Source organism: Oncorhynchus tshawytscha, linkage group LG04 (genome assembly GCF_018296145.1).
Source record: "Oncorhynchus tshawytscha isolate Ot180627B linkage group LG04, Otsh_v2.0, whole genome shotgun sequence".
Taxonomy (NCBI): Eukaryota; Metazoa; Chordata; class Actinopteri; order Salmoniformes; family Salmonidae; genus Oncorhynchus; species Oncorhynchus tshawytscha.
This window is the reverse complement of record NC_056432.1, coordinates 54,729,405-54,746,593: the sequence shown is the minus strand read 5'-3', so window position 1 is coordinate 54,746,593 and position 17,189 is coordinate 54,729,405. Positions and strand designations below refer to the sequence as shown.

Below are 17,189 nucleotides of genomic sequence, written 5' to 3'. Positions count from 1 at the left end.
TTTTGAAAGCATTCCTAATGTGTTGAATTGCATTTCCTATTGTCATCCTAGGCTTACCTGATATTGATATATTATTATTCTGATTCACAGACTTGCAAGACTATTTGTAAACTTCAATGGTAATCCAATACCAAACTCTGTAGGCTATTGTTTGTGGCACTAAGGTGACGACAACAATACATTTTTCCTGATTCATCCTCGAGGAGGGAGTAGTAGCAGGGAGGTCGTTGAGCAGGTAGACACAGGCAGAGAGGAAGAAGCGAAAGGACAGGCTTTACTCTTCCCAAAATCTGTCCATGTGAGATTAGATTTTTTTTTTTTAATGGAGGTCTATAAGAGAGTGTCGAATTACGTAAGGCATATTTCATCAAATATAAGTTTCATAATGTTTAGGCTGTTACAAATGTATTGACATAAGTGGAAGCAAATGGCATTCCGGTAACTTTGAGAAAAACGACTTCGTTGTTTCACTGTTGTTTTGCCCTCTCATTGGCTAGAATGCTCCCACCTGATCTTGTTTGACCCTAAACATTGAGGACACGTATTTCTAGTTGGCTATCTTGTCATTATAACATACAATCTTCGACACAGGTGAGTCGCAGAAAAAGGTGAGACTGGAACCATGTGGGAAAGTGCAGTTTTTAAAATATTTTTTTTAAACTTGTGTGTCTGGACATTATTGCGTTATTGTGCTGAACTAAAGTAAGCCTAATTGCTGTCTTTCAGTAATTTCAAGTAAATATTGTTTCGTTTTACCAAGTTAATTCAAAACCCAGGTGCGTTTCGTTGTCACGGTGGTGGTTTCCCTGGTGTTTCTCTGTGGCATCCCGGTAACCCAATCGTAAAGAGTATATTTTCCAGAATGTTTCGAAAAACAGATTATCCACATGTAAATATGGGCCTATGAAATATTTCTACATATAAAAACACGGTTTTAAATATTTTGTTATGGATAGTTACATTTTGTACCATGATCATGCTCCTGACAAATGTAAGCATCCGACAGAACGAAGTCGTTCCCACGCCGGCTACGAACAATTCAAATTCCGCAGGTATCCAGAATGTCCCCACAAAAGTTAGATAAAGTGTGCGACTGGGCATCTAAATTTTACATTCTGTACATGTTGTAGGGTACTTCTGACCTTTTTCTTGATCGCTTCATCTGTGACTGTCCCTCTTGGTTCGGACTGTCGCCTCCAGGTATTGACTTGGTGAAATGCCCTCATTCGAACTACTATATACTGTTTGTTTTTTTAATTGAAAAAGTAAATCCATTGATTAAGTTAATTTGCTCATTTTTTGGGTTCACCAAATCAGCAATCAATAATTTGATACGGGTATGAAAAGCCGAGTGCATGCCGGTGCAGGTCAAATCATTATATTATTAGAAATCATAGAACCATATGTAATATGTTGCCGCGTTGCTCAGTCAAATGAAACATCTGATTTTGACGGATACCCTCACACCTACCCATGTTGGAGGAGACATCAGATCGTGGCGTGGGCGGCACCAGCTGTCTTTTGCTGGTGCTCTCACCACCACTTTTACCATCCTAGTGATGAACTGCATTGAAATATATTACAGCTATTTTGCGCGACGTATTGTGGGAGGGCACATAATGCACATTATATAGTTCGTAACGCGTATGGATTAGATGTCTTGTTCAGAGAGAGCGAGCCTCTGTAGTAGGCTAGCCTTCGCGGGGAAGCAGTGGGCCGTTTGTGGGAAACCCGAGGTTTCCTTGCCACACCATAGCATTGAGCCCACGGGCGCAGTGAAGGCATCGTCTAGATAGATGTTTTTCAGAGCGTGGAGGACAGAGAGAGGAAATATGTTGTGATCACTGGTTTAAATAGTCTGTTCAAATGGAGAGACATGGTGATGATGATTCGATGCAAACCATAAACAATCATGATAAAGTATCTGGTAAGTTAATGCTGTTTGAATAATGGTTCATTTGAATTTATTTTCTAAATGTAGGCTATAAACTCCAATAAAAAGCGCACCACAGGTAGTCTATGGTTGCATAAAGTAGAGCTTTATTTGATGGATGAATATGCAGCAGAATAGCGGTTAAGAGCGTTGGCCAGTAACTGAAAGGTTGCTGGTTAGAATCCCCGACCCGAGTAGGCGAACAATATGTCCATGTGACCTTTAGCAAGACACTTAACCCTAATTGATCATCTAAGTCTAAGCTCTTGATAAGTGTCTGCTAAATGACTAAAGTAAATGTAAAGTGTAGGAAGGCAGGCAGGCTATAGCATTTCATTAACTATATATAAGCCCACCCGATTTAGTTTTAACACATTATTTGTGCATGTTTATATTTTAGGCATTTTGGGGGGTTTGAAACGATTTATTACACATTTGTCATCATGACCATTCACTATAATGTAGCTTTGAGAGGTTTGTCTACCTGGATGTCAGTATTCTGAGACAAGTGTTCATTGTGGAACCAGTTGGACTACGCTAGGCTACAGTAGCTGATAGAGCGATACGCACAGACAGATATATTTACGTAAGCACGACTCTATTCAAGCATGCCTTATACTATCATTCAAACCATTCCAGCTTGAATTCGTAAAAACAAATATGTTAAGAAATATGTTTCTGACAGCTTTTGGTATAAACAGTATCTATCTACGACTGCTATTGAATTATTCTAATGTTGAATGGGATGAGGAATGGAATTAGCATAGAAAGGGGTTTTTTCTGATAAGCATGAAGGCTGGTTCATAGTTGGCTGGTTCATAGTTGGGAAATGTCCATCGAATTGGTGTAATTTCATTTTGTATTAGCTACTCCATCACATCACCTCTCAATAACTTGTTTCATGTTGATATAGCAAATCAAGCTTCTAAATCAGAATAGATTCACTTGACTATTTGACCATTTATAGCATCTTTATGGAGAGATACAAAATTATTTTTGTATCACTACTGAATTGTAAATTCCAACACAGAATTTTGCAGTGCAAGACAACAGGTCACAGATTTGGATTTGAACGGAGCTGTCAGTGTAATTATATCATGTAATTCTTAAGCCTATTATGGTCCATATCAGGCTTCTCCAAATTTCATCTCACACTCCTTTTTTTCCCCTAAAGAGCACCCAAGGCCCCTTATCTGTGAAAGGTTATTACAATGATTTGACTTACAGTATATAGGGGTCTTTGACTGTCAGAAGCTGTCCTTAGCATTGCCTAGGGTAGGGGAATCCTTGCCCAAGAAAAGGCAGATACTTGGTGGGGTTCCATTTTATTCCCTCTAGAAGATTTTCTCAATGTACTGTAAAAGGCATCTCAAGGATTCCTAATCAAAGACCAGATCTGTACGTTGTCTAGGTATGCTCAGATGTTAAAATATTTATAGACATATTGTCATACAGGCATGTGGGGGAGACAAATGAACAAAAGACTAAGCAGTAAACCGAAACAACATGAGCCTTTAGGCCATGAGAGATTCATGGACGTGCTTACACAAACCAGTGCTTTTACATTAGAGCTTTGAAAAAAACCTTTTTTGCTCAACATTCACACAACATGCACGTAGATGTTGACTGCGATTTCAACTACGGTCAGATTCTCAGTGATTATAGTCAGCTATATGGGTACTTCCTCATCCACATTGTTGGTTTACCCTAGAAATGAATACCCAAAGCATGTTGGTTATTTTTTTTGTGGCTGTCAAGAACCTCATCAGACAGTACACAATGGTGGGATGCTTCTCATGCCATTGAGCTGGACAGTACCCTCTTAGCACCATTTGACCTGGAAGCTCATCCCAGAGTATCAAATACTTACAGTATATTGTGCCATACTAATCATATCTCTTTCCTCCCACACAGGTACAACTTTCCTAGTACACGACCTCTCTGGTAGTCTTCTCCCTGAGTTGGAAGAGCAAGGCACCATGAGGAGGAATGACTATTATATCCCTGTATCCGGTGAGGAGAAGGCCGCTGACTTTGGGAACACTAAGGATGGTGGCGTTAGCAAATATAGCAAGTATGACTCCATCGTAAGTGGACTTCTCTACATTGGGAATGTGTATTTATTAGGGATCCCCATTAGTTTTGTCAAGGCAGCAGCTACTCTTCCTGGGGTCCAAACACATTAAGGCACTTACATCACACCTACAACAAAATATAAAACAGTACATCATATAACATTATTACACCACTACATATCTACAATACAACATGTATAATAACACCATACAACAAGATTACAATGTACGTGTCTGTACAGTACCTGTGTGTATGTATGTCTTCACAGTCTCCGCTGTTCCATAAGGTGTATTTGTATATATTTTTTATCGGATTCTACTGCTTGCATCAGTTACCTGATGTGGAATAGAGTTCCATGTACTCATGCCTCTATGTGCTATTGTGCACCTCCCATAGTCTGTTCTTGACTTGGGAATTGTGAAGAGACCTCAGATGGCATGTCTTGTGGGATATAATTCAAAATAATGTGACTTTTTTTCGCCCTCAAGATCAAAGCATTTAATAAAGTAGTTCAAAGTGTATAAACAGCTGATGGGCATACAGTTGAAGTCGGAAGTTTTACATACACCTTAGCCAAATACATTTAATCTCAATTTTTCACAATTCCTGACATTTAATCCTAGTAAAGATTCCCTGTCTTAGGTCAGTTAGGATCACCACTTTATTTTAATAATGTGAAATGTCAGAATAATAGTAGAGAGAGTGATTTTTTTTCAGCTTTTATTACTTTCATCACATTCCCAGTTGGTCAGAAGATTTCATACACTCAATTAGTATTTGGTAGCATTGCCTTTTAAATTGTTTAACTTGGGTCAAATATTTTGGGTAGCCTTCCACAAGCTTCCCACAGTAATTTGAGTGAATTCTGGCCTATTCCTCCTGACAGAGCTGGTGTAACTGAGTCAGGTTTGTAGGCCTCCTTGCTTGCACACGCTTTTTCAGTTCTGCCCACAAATGTTATATGGGATTGAGGTCAGGGCTTTATGATGGCCACTCCAATACCTTGACTTTGTTGTCCTTGAGCCATTTTGCCACAACTTTGGATGTATGCTTGGGGTCATTGTCCATACGGAAGACCCATTTGCGACCAAGATTTAACTTCCTGACTGATGTCTTGAGATGTTGCTACAATATATACACATCATTTTCCATCCTCATGATGCCTTCTATTTTCTAAAGTGCACCAGTCCCTCCTGCAGCAAAGCACCCCCACAACATGATGCTGCCACCCCAGTGCTTCATGGTTGGGATGGTGTTCTTTGGCTTGCAAGCCTCCCCCTTTTTCCTCCAAACATAACAATGGTCATTCTGGCCTAACAGTTCTATTTTTGTTTCATCAGACCAGAGGACATTTCTCCAAAAACTATTATCTTTTTCCCCACGTGCAGTTGCAAACCGTAGTCTGTATTTTTTACGGCGGTTTTGGAGCAGTGGCTTCTTCCTTGCTGAGCAGCCTTTCAGGTTATGTCGATATATGACTCGTTTTACTGTGGATATAGATACTTTTGTACCCGCTTCCTCCAGCATCTTCACAAGGTCCTTTGCTGTTGTTCTGGGATAGATTTGCACTTTTCTCAAACAAAGTACATTCATCTCTAGGAGACAGAATGCATCTTCTTCCTGAGTGGTATGACGGCTGCGTGGTCCCATGGTGTTTATACTTGCGTACTATTGTTTGTACAGATGAACGTGGTACCTTCAGGTGTTTTGGAAATTGCTCCCAAGGATGAACCAGACTTGTGGAGGTCTACAATTTTTTTTCTGATGTCTTGGCTGATTTCTTTTGATTTTCCCATGATGTTAAGCAAAGAGGCAATGAGTTTGAAGGTAGGCCTTGAAATACATCCACAGGTACACCTCCAATTGAATCAAATGATGTCAATTAGCCAATCAGAAGCTTCTAAAGCCATGACATAATTTTCTGGAATTTTCCAAGATGTTTAAAGGCACGGTCAACTTAGTGTGTGTAATCTTCTGACCCACTGGAATTGTGATACAGTGAAATAATCTGTCTGTAAACAATTGTTGGAAAAATTACTTGTGTCATGCGCAAAGTAGATGTTCTAACCGACTTGCCAAAACTATAGAACAAGAAATTTGTGGAGTGGTTGAAAAGGGAGTTTTAATGATTCCAACCTAAGTTTATGTAAACTTCCGACTTCAACTGTATCTAATCCTGGGTGGAATCTTTGTTTTGATCCTCAGTCATCATTTTTACCACACTAAGATGAACTTCTGTGTATAATTACTGTATGTTAATAACCTAAAACCGTTCAAAAATAATCCCTTCAGCACTGTTCAACTGGCTTTTAAAGAAAGAAATGGTGCAAATAATGAATGCTCATAGGAAGTCGCCCTCATGTACTGCCCTGTGTTAGCGGTATAGAAGGTTAAAAAGTCAGAGTTGGTGTTCCTCTCTTGATGAGGACTACTGCCCCATCACTGTGAAGACTGCATTAGGTAAAACTTGTGGACCTTCCATCGGGTCAGAGGGTCATTTGGACAGTAATTGCGGTCTTGGACTATCTAATCACAAACACACTGGAATGATTAAGCAAGCTGATGTATGCATCTAAAGCCGTTAAGAAAGGTCAAGTACATTGTTCGAAAACACTGAGTCAATTAAATCAGTGCGGAATGTGGATGTATTATTATGTATCAAGTGACTACATAAACAGACACTGATGGATATTTCTTGTTGTTATGAGGACCTATTTCCAGAATTAGTTTATGTATTCATTATGATATTAAAATGATGCAGTATTGTTGTTCATCTATCCTATAGTGACCCTACGGATGTTATGTTCAACCCTCTCCCACGGGACTTAGCTGATAGTGAATGGGCATGATAATTAGGTGGCTTAGCTTCAGTAGCCATACACCTGGAAAGGTTGATATGCAAATGTGTCAGAAGTGATGCATGCCTCTCTAGATTAGGGGGGCCTGTGGCTGAGTAATAACACGATTGATATGCATGCTGGTTTTGCTCACAGCACAAGAGCTAGGAGGTGGGTGGCTGAAGGAAGGTTACTGGTTCTCTCCGTTCCTTTATCTGCAACATGCCGTAACCACATCCTTATATTCCCTGTGAGGAGTGACCTTTGCTGTGACTTCCTGTTCTGAGGGGGCTGAGGCTTGTCGTCCAGTGGGATGCTTGGACTGAGATGTTTCTCCCACAACTATAGCTGTTTTGTCTCTCGATTTATCAAATAGGTTTGTTTTCCATAAGAAAGCGACTGTTTGTTCTCAACAAAAGCGATGAATTTCTTACAGATAATTGCAGAGCAAATATTGTGTTTGGGTGTGCCGTACCAGTAGAGAGAACATACAGGTGAGGCCATTCAAACTAGCTCTACACACATTTAGTTTGTATTAATGCGTACAATCCATTTTGAATGAGTTATTTTAAGGTAAAAATACCTATATCCCTATTATATATCAATGTGTGTCACTATACCTAACAGTTATTTTGCAGTAACATATCTATATATCACAAGGGGAACATATTTGTGCTTAATATATAAATGTGTAAACACGATTGTATTCAGGAACCCTTCCCCACAGAGTAGGATTATTTCAGAGTCCAAGTTGTGGTGTTTGTTTATAACATGCTATATGGCACAAGTGTAGCTTTTCACATATCAGCTGTTATCAGATGCAGTAAATTTAGTTTGACAAGGTCATGAGTTCAATGTGGACAAGTGCAGTCCCATTTTTTAAAGATGAAATACAATCCATGTGTCATTTACACAATCCTCATCTGTAAAAACAAACATCTTTTTTATTTTGTCAATGGGGACAATTTGAACTACAACATTCATCCTTTAGTATCCCGTTGGGCCAGGGATGGGGGCCTCGCCTGGCCGGTGGCTCGAGGTGGGAGGGGAACTCGGATCTGCCCTGTTTGTATTTGTTTGTTTGCATTTTTAGATATAGTTTTAGATGTATGTTTTGTGTTTTGATGCTCATTTTTATTTGTGATGTGTATATATATGTTTTTTAAACAACATTTAACTTAAAGCCTTACTTCAATTTGCTGCCAAGTCCCATTTCACACTACAGCAAATCATGTATTTAAGGATAATGGAGCAAAAACGTTTTTAGGTCACAGGCGAAGACAAACACCAGAGTCACTTTGTTACCATATCTTCCTCTATGAGTCGTACTGTCAAATAGCGTTTAATTGATTTGGTCACTGGTCTTCAGGTACAGTGTCCTTATGAGTTGGATTAGGACATGAAGTATTATGAGAAAGTCTAACGTAATGTGTTGAAGGGTGCAAAGATTATTTTGTCATCTTTTGCGGGGCATCATTTTAATCTGTACAGAATGATTTAAATTCCCCCTCCTTGAAGAAGGCAGTAGCAGAGATGGGGTTGAATGCACTGATTTATCACGGTGGAGAGGGGCGATTTGACTATCCACAGGGCTTAAGCTTTTGCAATTTTAAAAGATAAACAAATGTTCATATGACACAACTCTCACAGGCTAGAATACACATGCCTTCTCCTCGTGATCTGCCAACATGTCTCCATTTAAAACTACAATCCCCCTTTCTCTCTCTTCTCAGCCATTGAACTCCCTCAAGTCAGATGAGGCAGCATCAGGCCCAAAGCAGGGGCCTACATTCCAGGATGGCCAGCGGCGGGTGGACTATGTTCTCACATATCATGTCCAGAAACCCCAGAGTGTTCGCCGCAAGACATCCCGGTTTGCAGATTACCGCATCCTCAGGAGCCTGCGCCGCAGTCTGAGCACGATGAGAAGTGGGGGCACGCCACCATCCAAAGAAGACCCTGAGATTGCTGCCCACAAGCATCGCCTTGACTACCACGAGGATGACAAGCGCTTCCGCCAGACTGAGTTTGAGGATAACCTTCGAGAGGTGGGACTGGAGCTAGAGAAGGATGAGGGGGTGAGTTAGTGGCCTTGGACTGTGTGTTTTCCCCACACGTTGGAAAACCTCAACAGTAGAACATCTCAAGAGGTCTTTTTGGAATAACCTGGCAATTAGACTCCTTAACCTAACTGATACAAAAATGTTGATCAAACTATTCTGTAATAGACTCTGGGGTAATATTCAAGCCCTGGTGTGTTGGTGCATTTAGCCTAAATGCTTGCTTGTAGCTGCATTCTTTCACATCTTGGCAATCAATGTTCAGATGTTGTCTTTGAGGTCAGGTTGTTCTATTGAACACAACTTAATTCTCCATTCCTCCTTACTGGTTGACATTTGTCCATCTATTTTTCATGTAGCGATTGTATCATGTATCTTTTTCAATACTGGAACAAGGCGTTGAGAGTTTACTGTGATCCATTATGATTTTTCAAATCTATAATAGACCTGCATTCGTCACGTTATTGATCTGTATCGAATGAACAGCTTTCACCAAATATATATATCTGATAAGAAAGGACAGATTTTGTGGTGGCTCATTTCTGTACTATCAAATGAGGAGAGACTTAGCCAAAAGTTTTATCTACAAAACAAAACCTGATAATAATGATAAGTCCACTGTACTACCTCAAATCATTAATCATTAGTTTCAAAGCATGCGCTGCCCTTAGATACAATTATCCTGGTATCGTTACTAGGCCAATGTCCAACAAATATGTGATAGCTGTTTCTCCTTAGATTGTTCCTGTTACCCCTCTAAATGTAAAAAAATAAAAATATGTTGCAAACGTAGTACATTTCTCAGCGTAAGGAATCTGTAATATTTATTCCCAGGCATTTGATAAAATGTTGTTTGAGACGTGTTCTCCTATGTCTCCTTTAACATACGTACTTTGGGTGATGTCCATCAGTCCCGGAAGGAGGAATCCTACTCAAAACAGATCAGATAATACAGTGTTTCATTAAGTGAAATTGACACCTACAATAAACAATAACCCCTTTCCAGTAATCTAATCATTTCAGACTGTTGCATACATTTAGTAAAAACAAACCTGTTGTTTAACAAATGTTTTTAAAAAAACAACACAGTTTGCATGTTCCTCACAAAGAGGACAACTGATACCACTGAGCCAGATGTTTATGTGTCAGGGGAAAAGCTCCAGGTGGTATCCGATTTTAAGTACCTTGGCATCATACTTGATTCCAACCTCTCTTTTAAAAAGCAAATGAAAGAGGTAACTCAAATAACCAAATTCAACCGAGCTAATTTCCAAAACATATGAAATTGTTTGACTACAGAGGTAACAAAACTGTACTTAAAATCTATAATACTCCCCAACTTAACATTATACTTGACTAGTTGGGCCCAAGCTTGCTTTACAACATTAAAACCCATTCAGTCTGTCTGCAAACAGGCTTTCAAAGTGCTTGATAGGAAGACCAATAGCTATCATCACTGTTATATTCTCAGAAAGCATGAGCTCCTGAGTTGGGAAAAATCTTGTGCAGTACACTGACGCATGTCTTGTATTCAAGATTGTAAATGGCCAGGCTCCCCCTGCACTCAGTACTTTTGTTAAACAGAAAACCCAAACCTTATGGCAGCAGATCCACAAGGTCTGCCATGAGAGGTGACTGTATAGTTCCCTTAAGGAAAAGCACCTTTAGTCAATCTGCTTACTCTGTGAGAGCTTCCCATGTCTGGAAGACACTGCCATTAGATACACACAACTGTGATTAATGTGCACTGTCCCTGTAAATATAAAGTCAAACTCAAACGGCAATCCACTTTAATGACCTAACATTGTTCTTCGTAATGGAAACCGATTATAATGTTAGTGTTAGTTAGTAACTGGTGTTACCTAAACTATAAAACCAAGCAACAATAATCAGAAACTGTCACACAACGTTTCCGATTCAACTATTCAGACCCCTTACAACTATCCCTTACAGCCCAATATAGCCCAGCGAGCACAACCAACTATAACCCATTCTCAAACAACGTTCTACTTTACCTCTATCGTAAGATTAAAAACAAACTTTACAACTTTCTCTTCTCTTTCGGCTTCACACTTATGAAATGTCCAAGACTTTAAAAATAACATGTAATGCACCAAATGTATAAAATACATCAGTCGATCCATTAGAATAAAAAACACATTTCGGTGGGCACAACTCTATCGCAATTACCTATCCGCTATTATTAGAATTCATTAGATTTAGGTAACTGTCTCTTCTTTGATTCAGTTATTTAAATACGACTCCATTCTCAATGTGTTATTCCAGCAGACCATTTAGGCAACAGACAATGTATTACATTGAAATCGCCTCGCTATTTATGTTGAATGAATTTGTCTTTCAATTTGAACTAAGCAAGCTGTTAAAACGTTCAGTTTATATCTTAAACAAACACTAGCAACCGTATCTTTCCAGGCAAAACATACCAATAGTTGAATTACAATCAGAAACCCAGATTTTAGTCAATACCATTTAAAAATCAAATCAAATTTTATTTGTCACATACACATGGTTAGCAGATGTTAATGCGAGTGTAGCGAAATGCTTGTGCTTCTAGTTCCGACAATGCAGTAATAACCAACAAGTAATCTAACTAACAATTCCAAAACTACTGTCTTATACACAGTGTAAGGGGATAAAGAATATGTACATAAGGATATATGAATGAGTGATGGTACAGAGCAGCATAGGCAAGATACAGTAGATGGTATCGAGTACAGTATATACATATGAGATGAGTATGTAAACAAAGTGGCATAGTTAAAGTGGCTAGTGATACATGTATTACATAAGGATGCAGTCGATGATATAGAGTACAGTATATACGTATGCATAAGAGATTAATAATGTAGGGTAAGTAACAATATACAAGGTAGCATTGTTTAAAGTGGCTAGTGATATATTTACATAATTTCCCATCAATTCCCATTATTAAAGTGGCTGGAGTTGAGTCAGTGTCAGTGTGTTGGCAGCAGCCACTCAATGTTAGTGGTGGCTGTTTAACAGTCTGATGGCCTTGAGATAGAAGCTGTTTTTCAGTCTCTCGGTCCCAGCTTTGATGCACCTGTACTGACCTCGCCTTCTGGATGATAGCGGGGTGAACAGGCAGTGGCTCGGGTGGTTGATGTCCTTGATGATCTTTATGGCCTTCCTGTAACATCGGGTGGTGTAGGTGTCCTGGAGGGCAGGTAGTTTGCCCCCGGTGATGCGTTGTGCAGACCTCACTACCCTCTGGAGAGCCTTACGGTTGAGGGCGGAGCAGTTGCCGTACCAGGCGGTGATACAGCCCGCCAGGATGCTCTCGATTGTGCATCTGTAGAAGTTTGTGAGTGCTTTTGGTGACAAGCCGAATTTCTTCAGCCTCCTGAGGTTGAAGAGGCGCTGCTGCGCCTTCTTCACGATGCTGTCTGTGTGAGTGGACCAATTCAGTTTGTCTGTGATGTGTATGCCGAGGAACTTAAAACTTGCTACCCTCTCCACTACTGTTCCATCGATGTGGATAGGGGGTGTTCCCTCTGCTGTTTCCTGAAGTCCACAATCATCTCCTTAGTTTTGTTGACGTTGAGTGTGAGGTTATTTTCCTGACACCACACTCCGAGGGCCCTCACCTCCTCCCTGTAGGCCGTCTCGTCGTTGTTGGTAATCAAGCCTACCACTGTTGTGTCGTCCGCAAACTTGATGATTGAGTTGGAGGCGTGCGTGGCCACGCAGTCGTGGGTGAACAGGGAGTACAGGAGAGGGTTCAGAACGCACCCTTGTGGGGCCCCAGTGTTGAGGATCAGCTGGGAGGAGATGTTGTTGCCTACCCTCACCACCTGGGGGCGGCCCGTCAGGAAGTCCAGTACCCAGTTGCACAGGGCGGGGTCGAGACCCAGGGTCTCGAGCTTGATGACGAGCTTGGAGGGTACTATGGTGTTGAATGCCGAGCTGTAGTCGATGAACAGCATTCTCACATAGGTATTCTTCTTGTCCAGATGGGTTAGGGCAGTGTGCAGTGTGGTTGAGATTGCATCGTCTGTGGACCTATTTGGACGGTAAGCAAATTGGAGTGGGTCTAGGGTGTCAGGTAGGGTGGAGGTGATATGGTCTTTGACTAGTCTCTCAAAGCACTTCATGATGACGGAAGTGAGTGCTACGGGGCGGTAGTCGTTTAGCTCAGTTACCTTAGCTTTCTTGGGAACAGGAACAATGGTGGCCCTCTTGAAGCATGTGGGAACAGCAGACTGGTATAGGGATTGATTGAATATACCCAATGCTATTGAAATGATGATGCTATTGAAACCCCGCAAATAACCCAATTTATAATTCTGTAGTCATAAAATCAGGCACATACTAACGACACAATTCCCAGAAAATAACCTTAATTAAAGGTCCAAGCGTTTCTCCGGCGATGATTCTCACATGCCAAGTGAATAGATTAGCAGTCAGAGTTAAATTGACATTCATTGACTAGGAAACATTTCTTGCACTTTTTAATAAAACTAGATGGTTTTCTCATGCAACGTATTTCAATTACTTTACTACATCACAATAATCACTCAATGATAATTAGTTTGATGGATACCCTAGGCTTCGTACGACGTTATAAATTAGGTCGAGATTTCATCTTAAATCGCTCTAACTTTATGGAAAAAGGTTTATTCAATAAATCCAGCAACTCCTCATACTGGGAAGAAAAAAATAAAACAAATTTTCAGGCCTTAAGGGCAGTTTTATTTCAAATGTTGTACCCAGATGGAGAAAATCCAATAAGCGTTTATTACTCACATCATTAGGGTAAGTTAACCAAAAGTGGACATACTCCAATCAGTTTTAAGACAATTGCCCATACTTTTTAGACAGTTTAATAATGCTTAAACCTCATCTTTATCAAATGATCCATTAAAGATACCAACTCAAAACATATGTACAGTACGTCTACGAATGGGTGGTTTAAATTGTATCTAATTATATTCCCAGTATTACTTTATTAAATCTCTAGTAATCTTTTATACACACATACAATTTATCATATTTTCATATATTCACAGAATCCATATAAAATGTAAGAAATTCTTAGGTACTCAGGACAACCATTCCATTTGCTTTTTCAAGGACTTTCCACAGCTACGAAGCAGAACCCGGACAATGACCATGGGATCCTCAACAGTTCTCTAACCTCCCAGAGACCACGGCAAAATCAAGCCTCTCAGGAACAATAGACCTTCCTCTGCTTTCTAAAATATCATCACACTCTCAATACCAACCCGTGATATTCTATGATGGGCAGTGAAGGAACAGAGCCCCAAGATAACGTTATATCAAAGCTTAAATTCAAAATTTCAATAATCTGATTAAGCATATTTCTATATGTTACTATCCAAACGTCAGATTAAGACTAATTTCTATATTCACACAACTCTCGTATCACAGTCACACAATGCTATTCTCAAACATAACTAATCAATTAGTTGTTTTTCAACAATATTTTAACCTGCAGGAATAGTTCCTAGGATAATGCAACTCATACATTTACATCTTTCAATACTTCTAAAATGGGGTACAGGTTTAAAACAATTACAGGTTTAAAACAAGTACAGGTTCACCTTACTATCTTATACTATATCATAAATGGTCTTAACTAGTTCATAACTAGTTCACCAATCCCCACTGTGATCAATTCAGTGTCAAGACGGCTCTAGGTCGCCCGCAACTGAACAATGATAGGTGTCTTTGAGTCGACGAACTCTCAGATCATCTTCCCCGGACTGCCCTGTTTACACCTGCAAGGTGCCACCCTCACACAGGAATACACCCTCAGGGCCTACGTAACAGAGGCTTTTCTTAAAAACTCAACTTCGCATGCTGTTCGCTCACCTGTTTGTTTTCCTTCTTTTTTCTTATTTTTTAAAACTATGTTCGAGATGTGGTATCAGATCAACAGTGGGTCCATCTGCTTCATTCCCGTAGTGTGGTCTCCCGGAGATCCCAAATTTGAGGGATCCCTCTTGCACGATTTACCCATGTCATTAGGAGCGGTCACCAAGTGAAGATTCACATCCCATCCATTGCCAAATGTGGTGGTTAATTTCTGTACTGTTAATTTCTGTTAATTAATTCTGTTAATTTCTGTATCAAATGAGGAGAGACAAATGTGGAGAGACAAACTTATTACACAAGTTAGAGTTATACTTAAACTGAATCTTTATTTGTGAGAGCTTTGCAATAGCGATGGCTGGTTGACGAATCAACGTCTTTGATGATTCGTTGAGAGCCCCGAGACAAAAGTACAAAGGTCTTTTATAGCCAAGATACACCCCTTTCAACCTACATGACGAACAGCAGATATATAGAATGGGTCACAAGGTTAAGATTTGTATGAAAGATACCTATAATACATAGCAGACAGTATCTGCTGTGTCAACAGAATTCATTGTAAAGACCAGTGTCTGGCCCTCCGACTCCAAACTGGAGCCATCTCTCCCTGGTACGGTATAGAACAGAAACATTAACTCATGCTCTGGAATGCTCTTTAGGTTTTATCATCCAAAAGTAAATCTCCTGTCAGTGTTATCTCCCAGAGGCCCAACACACACACAATTGTTAAGAATACTCTATTCTGTTGCATAAAACAACCATTTGATGCAATAAAAGTATTATAACATAATCTTGCAATTTTGCCACCATAATGAGCAATAGATTTGATCTAAAATAGGAGTAATTATTTTCAGCCTTACAAGCAAAAAGAGGCCTATTGTCATAGGTATTTACATACTGTACACCCTAGAGAGTGGCTATTGACCCATTAATCATTATTCAGTCGTCATAAATCATTGCATTGATCAAGACACAAGATACATTGTGTGTCCCATTCAGATTGAAATACCTTTCCAGTGTAAAACACATTATTTAAAATCCATGGCCTAGGTCCTAACCACTCCATTTTGCAGACCACTACTGAAACCACGTAAGAAAAGATTTGACATGTGTTTACGGTTCTATCTTTTATCGTTGATATGTGTTTCGTAATGTCTTTTACGCCACGTTTCGCAGAAAAAATGGTTGGAGGCATGTGTTTCTGTGGGAGTTGGTTTCCCATTGCATGCATTGAAGAGGTCTCTTACCATTTAGTGAGTGTTGCTCACAAGGGAGAAGTTTTGTTTTGAGTGATATTAAGGCAAATTCAAAATGATTTCATACTTGACAACATCCTTATGCTTTGTTGCACATAGTTTATTCAACCCTCCTTGTTTTCTTTTATTAACTTACTTTGTCCATGAATGAGGGTTGTTTGTGGATAATCGAACCAGAGCCCCAAAATAGAATTGGCAGGATCTTTTCTGCTTGATATTGCTGTGGAAAGTGTAGTTTGCCACGGTGTTCTCAACAGACAGGGCCAGGACCCTGAAGTGGGCTGACAACAACAACCATAGTTTTTTTTTTATAGAGGAGATTGTGGAGAGAGAACGTTTGTCCGGTATATATTCGACTATCAGACATTTGTTTTCTATTCAAGTGGACACAGCCTTTGGCTGACACTAACCAACAACAATCCTTGTTACTGTAGCATTGCGACTTCTTTTCAGTTGCAATGCTGCAGTAGCATTTCTGTGCTTTACCTTGGAAAGACTTACTGTAGTCCCTTAGTGACGTGACGGTAGCTTTATTCTAGGTTTATTTAGCTTTATTCTAGGTATGCATATATCACGCAGATAAAACAGGGGAAACTTATTAAAACACACATAAAACATCCATGAAAACCTTTTGCCTGATTTATTATTTTATTCAACATCACATTCTCTGTTTTCCAGAACAAAATCCCAGGAATTGGCTTCCTGAAGATCCATGCTCCCTGGAATGTGCTCTGTCGGGAGGCAGAATTCATGAAGCTCAAGATGCCCACCAAAAAGGTATGGCCTGCCTTTAGATGGATCACTGGTTAGTTTCTATGGGAGGGCAATACCCGCTCAGCCCAGTCAAAGCTCTTCTCTCTCTTAGCACCCCAATGGTGGAACAAGCTTCCCCTTGAAGTCAGGACAGCAAAGTCCCTGCAGATCTTCCAAAAACATCTTAAATAACTCTCACAGCACCCAGACGCCACCCTCCCCACCCCCAAAAAAGTAAAAAAGGGACTTTTTCTACTAGCACTGACATTGGTGATAAATACATTGTTGAGGGAACATGTCCTATCATAAGATGAATGCACTAAATGTAAGTCGCTCTGGATAAGAGTGTCTGCTAATTGACCATTTTTGTATTTAAAAAAAAATAACAATAATGTAACCG

The 17,189-nt window shown here is 39.9% G+C and overlaps 1 protein-coding gene across 6 annotated transcripts in view; it reads left to right on the top strand.

Moving 5' to 3' along the window:
- The first annotated feature begins 327 nt into the window (after nt 1–327).
- Nucleotides 328–17,189, top strand: part of ano1a (anoctamin 1, calcium activated chloride channel a) — a 46,535-nt gene continuing 29,673 nt past the window's right edge. The window contains exons 1-4 of one of the 6 annotated variants that reach the window (XM_024418634.2): nt 328–352; nt 3,848–4,020; nt 8,580–8,924; nt 16,715–16,813. In XM_024418634.2, the coding sequence (XP_024274402.1) occupies nt 3,913–4,020; nt 8,580–8,924; nt 16,715–16,813 (552 nt within the window). In that variant the 5' untranslated portion in view covers nt 328–352; nt 3,848–3,912. Of the gene's footprint in view, nt 353–514; nt 609–1,528; nt 1,928–3,847; nt 4,021–8,579; nt 8,925–16,714; nt 16,814–17,189 lie in introns of those variants that run through there. The other 5 variants (XM_024418632.2, XM_024418633.2, XR_006083254.1 and 2 more) reach the window with 5 other exon arrangements.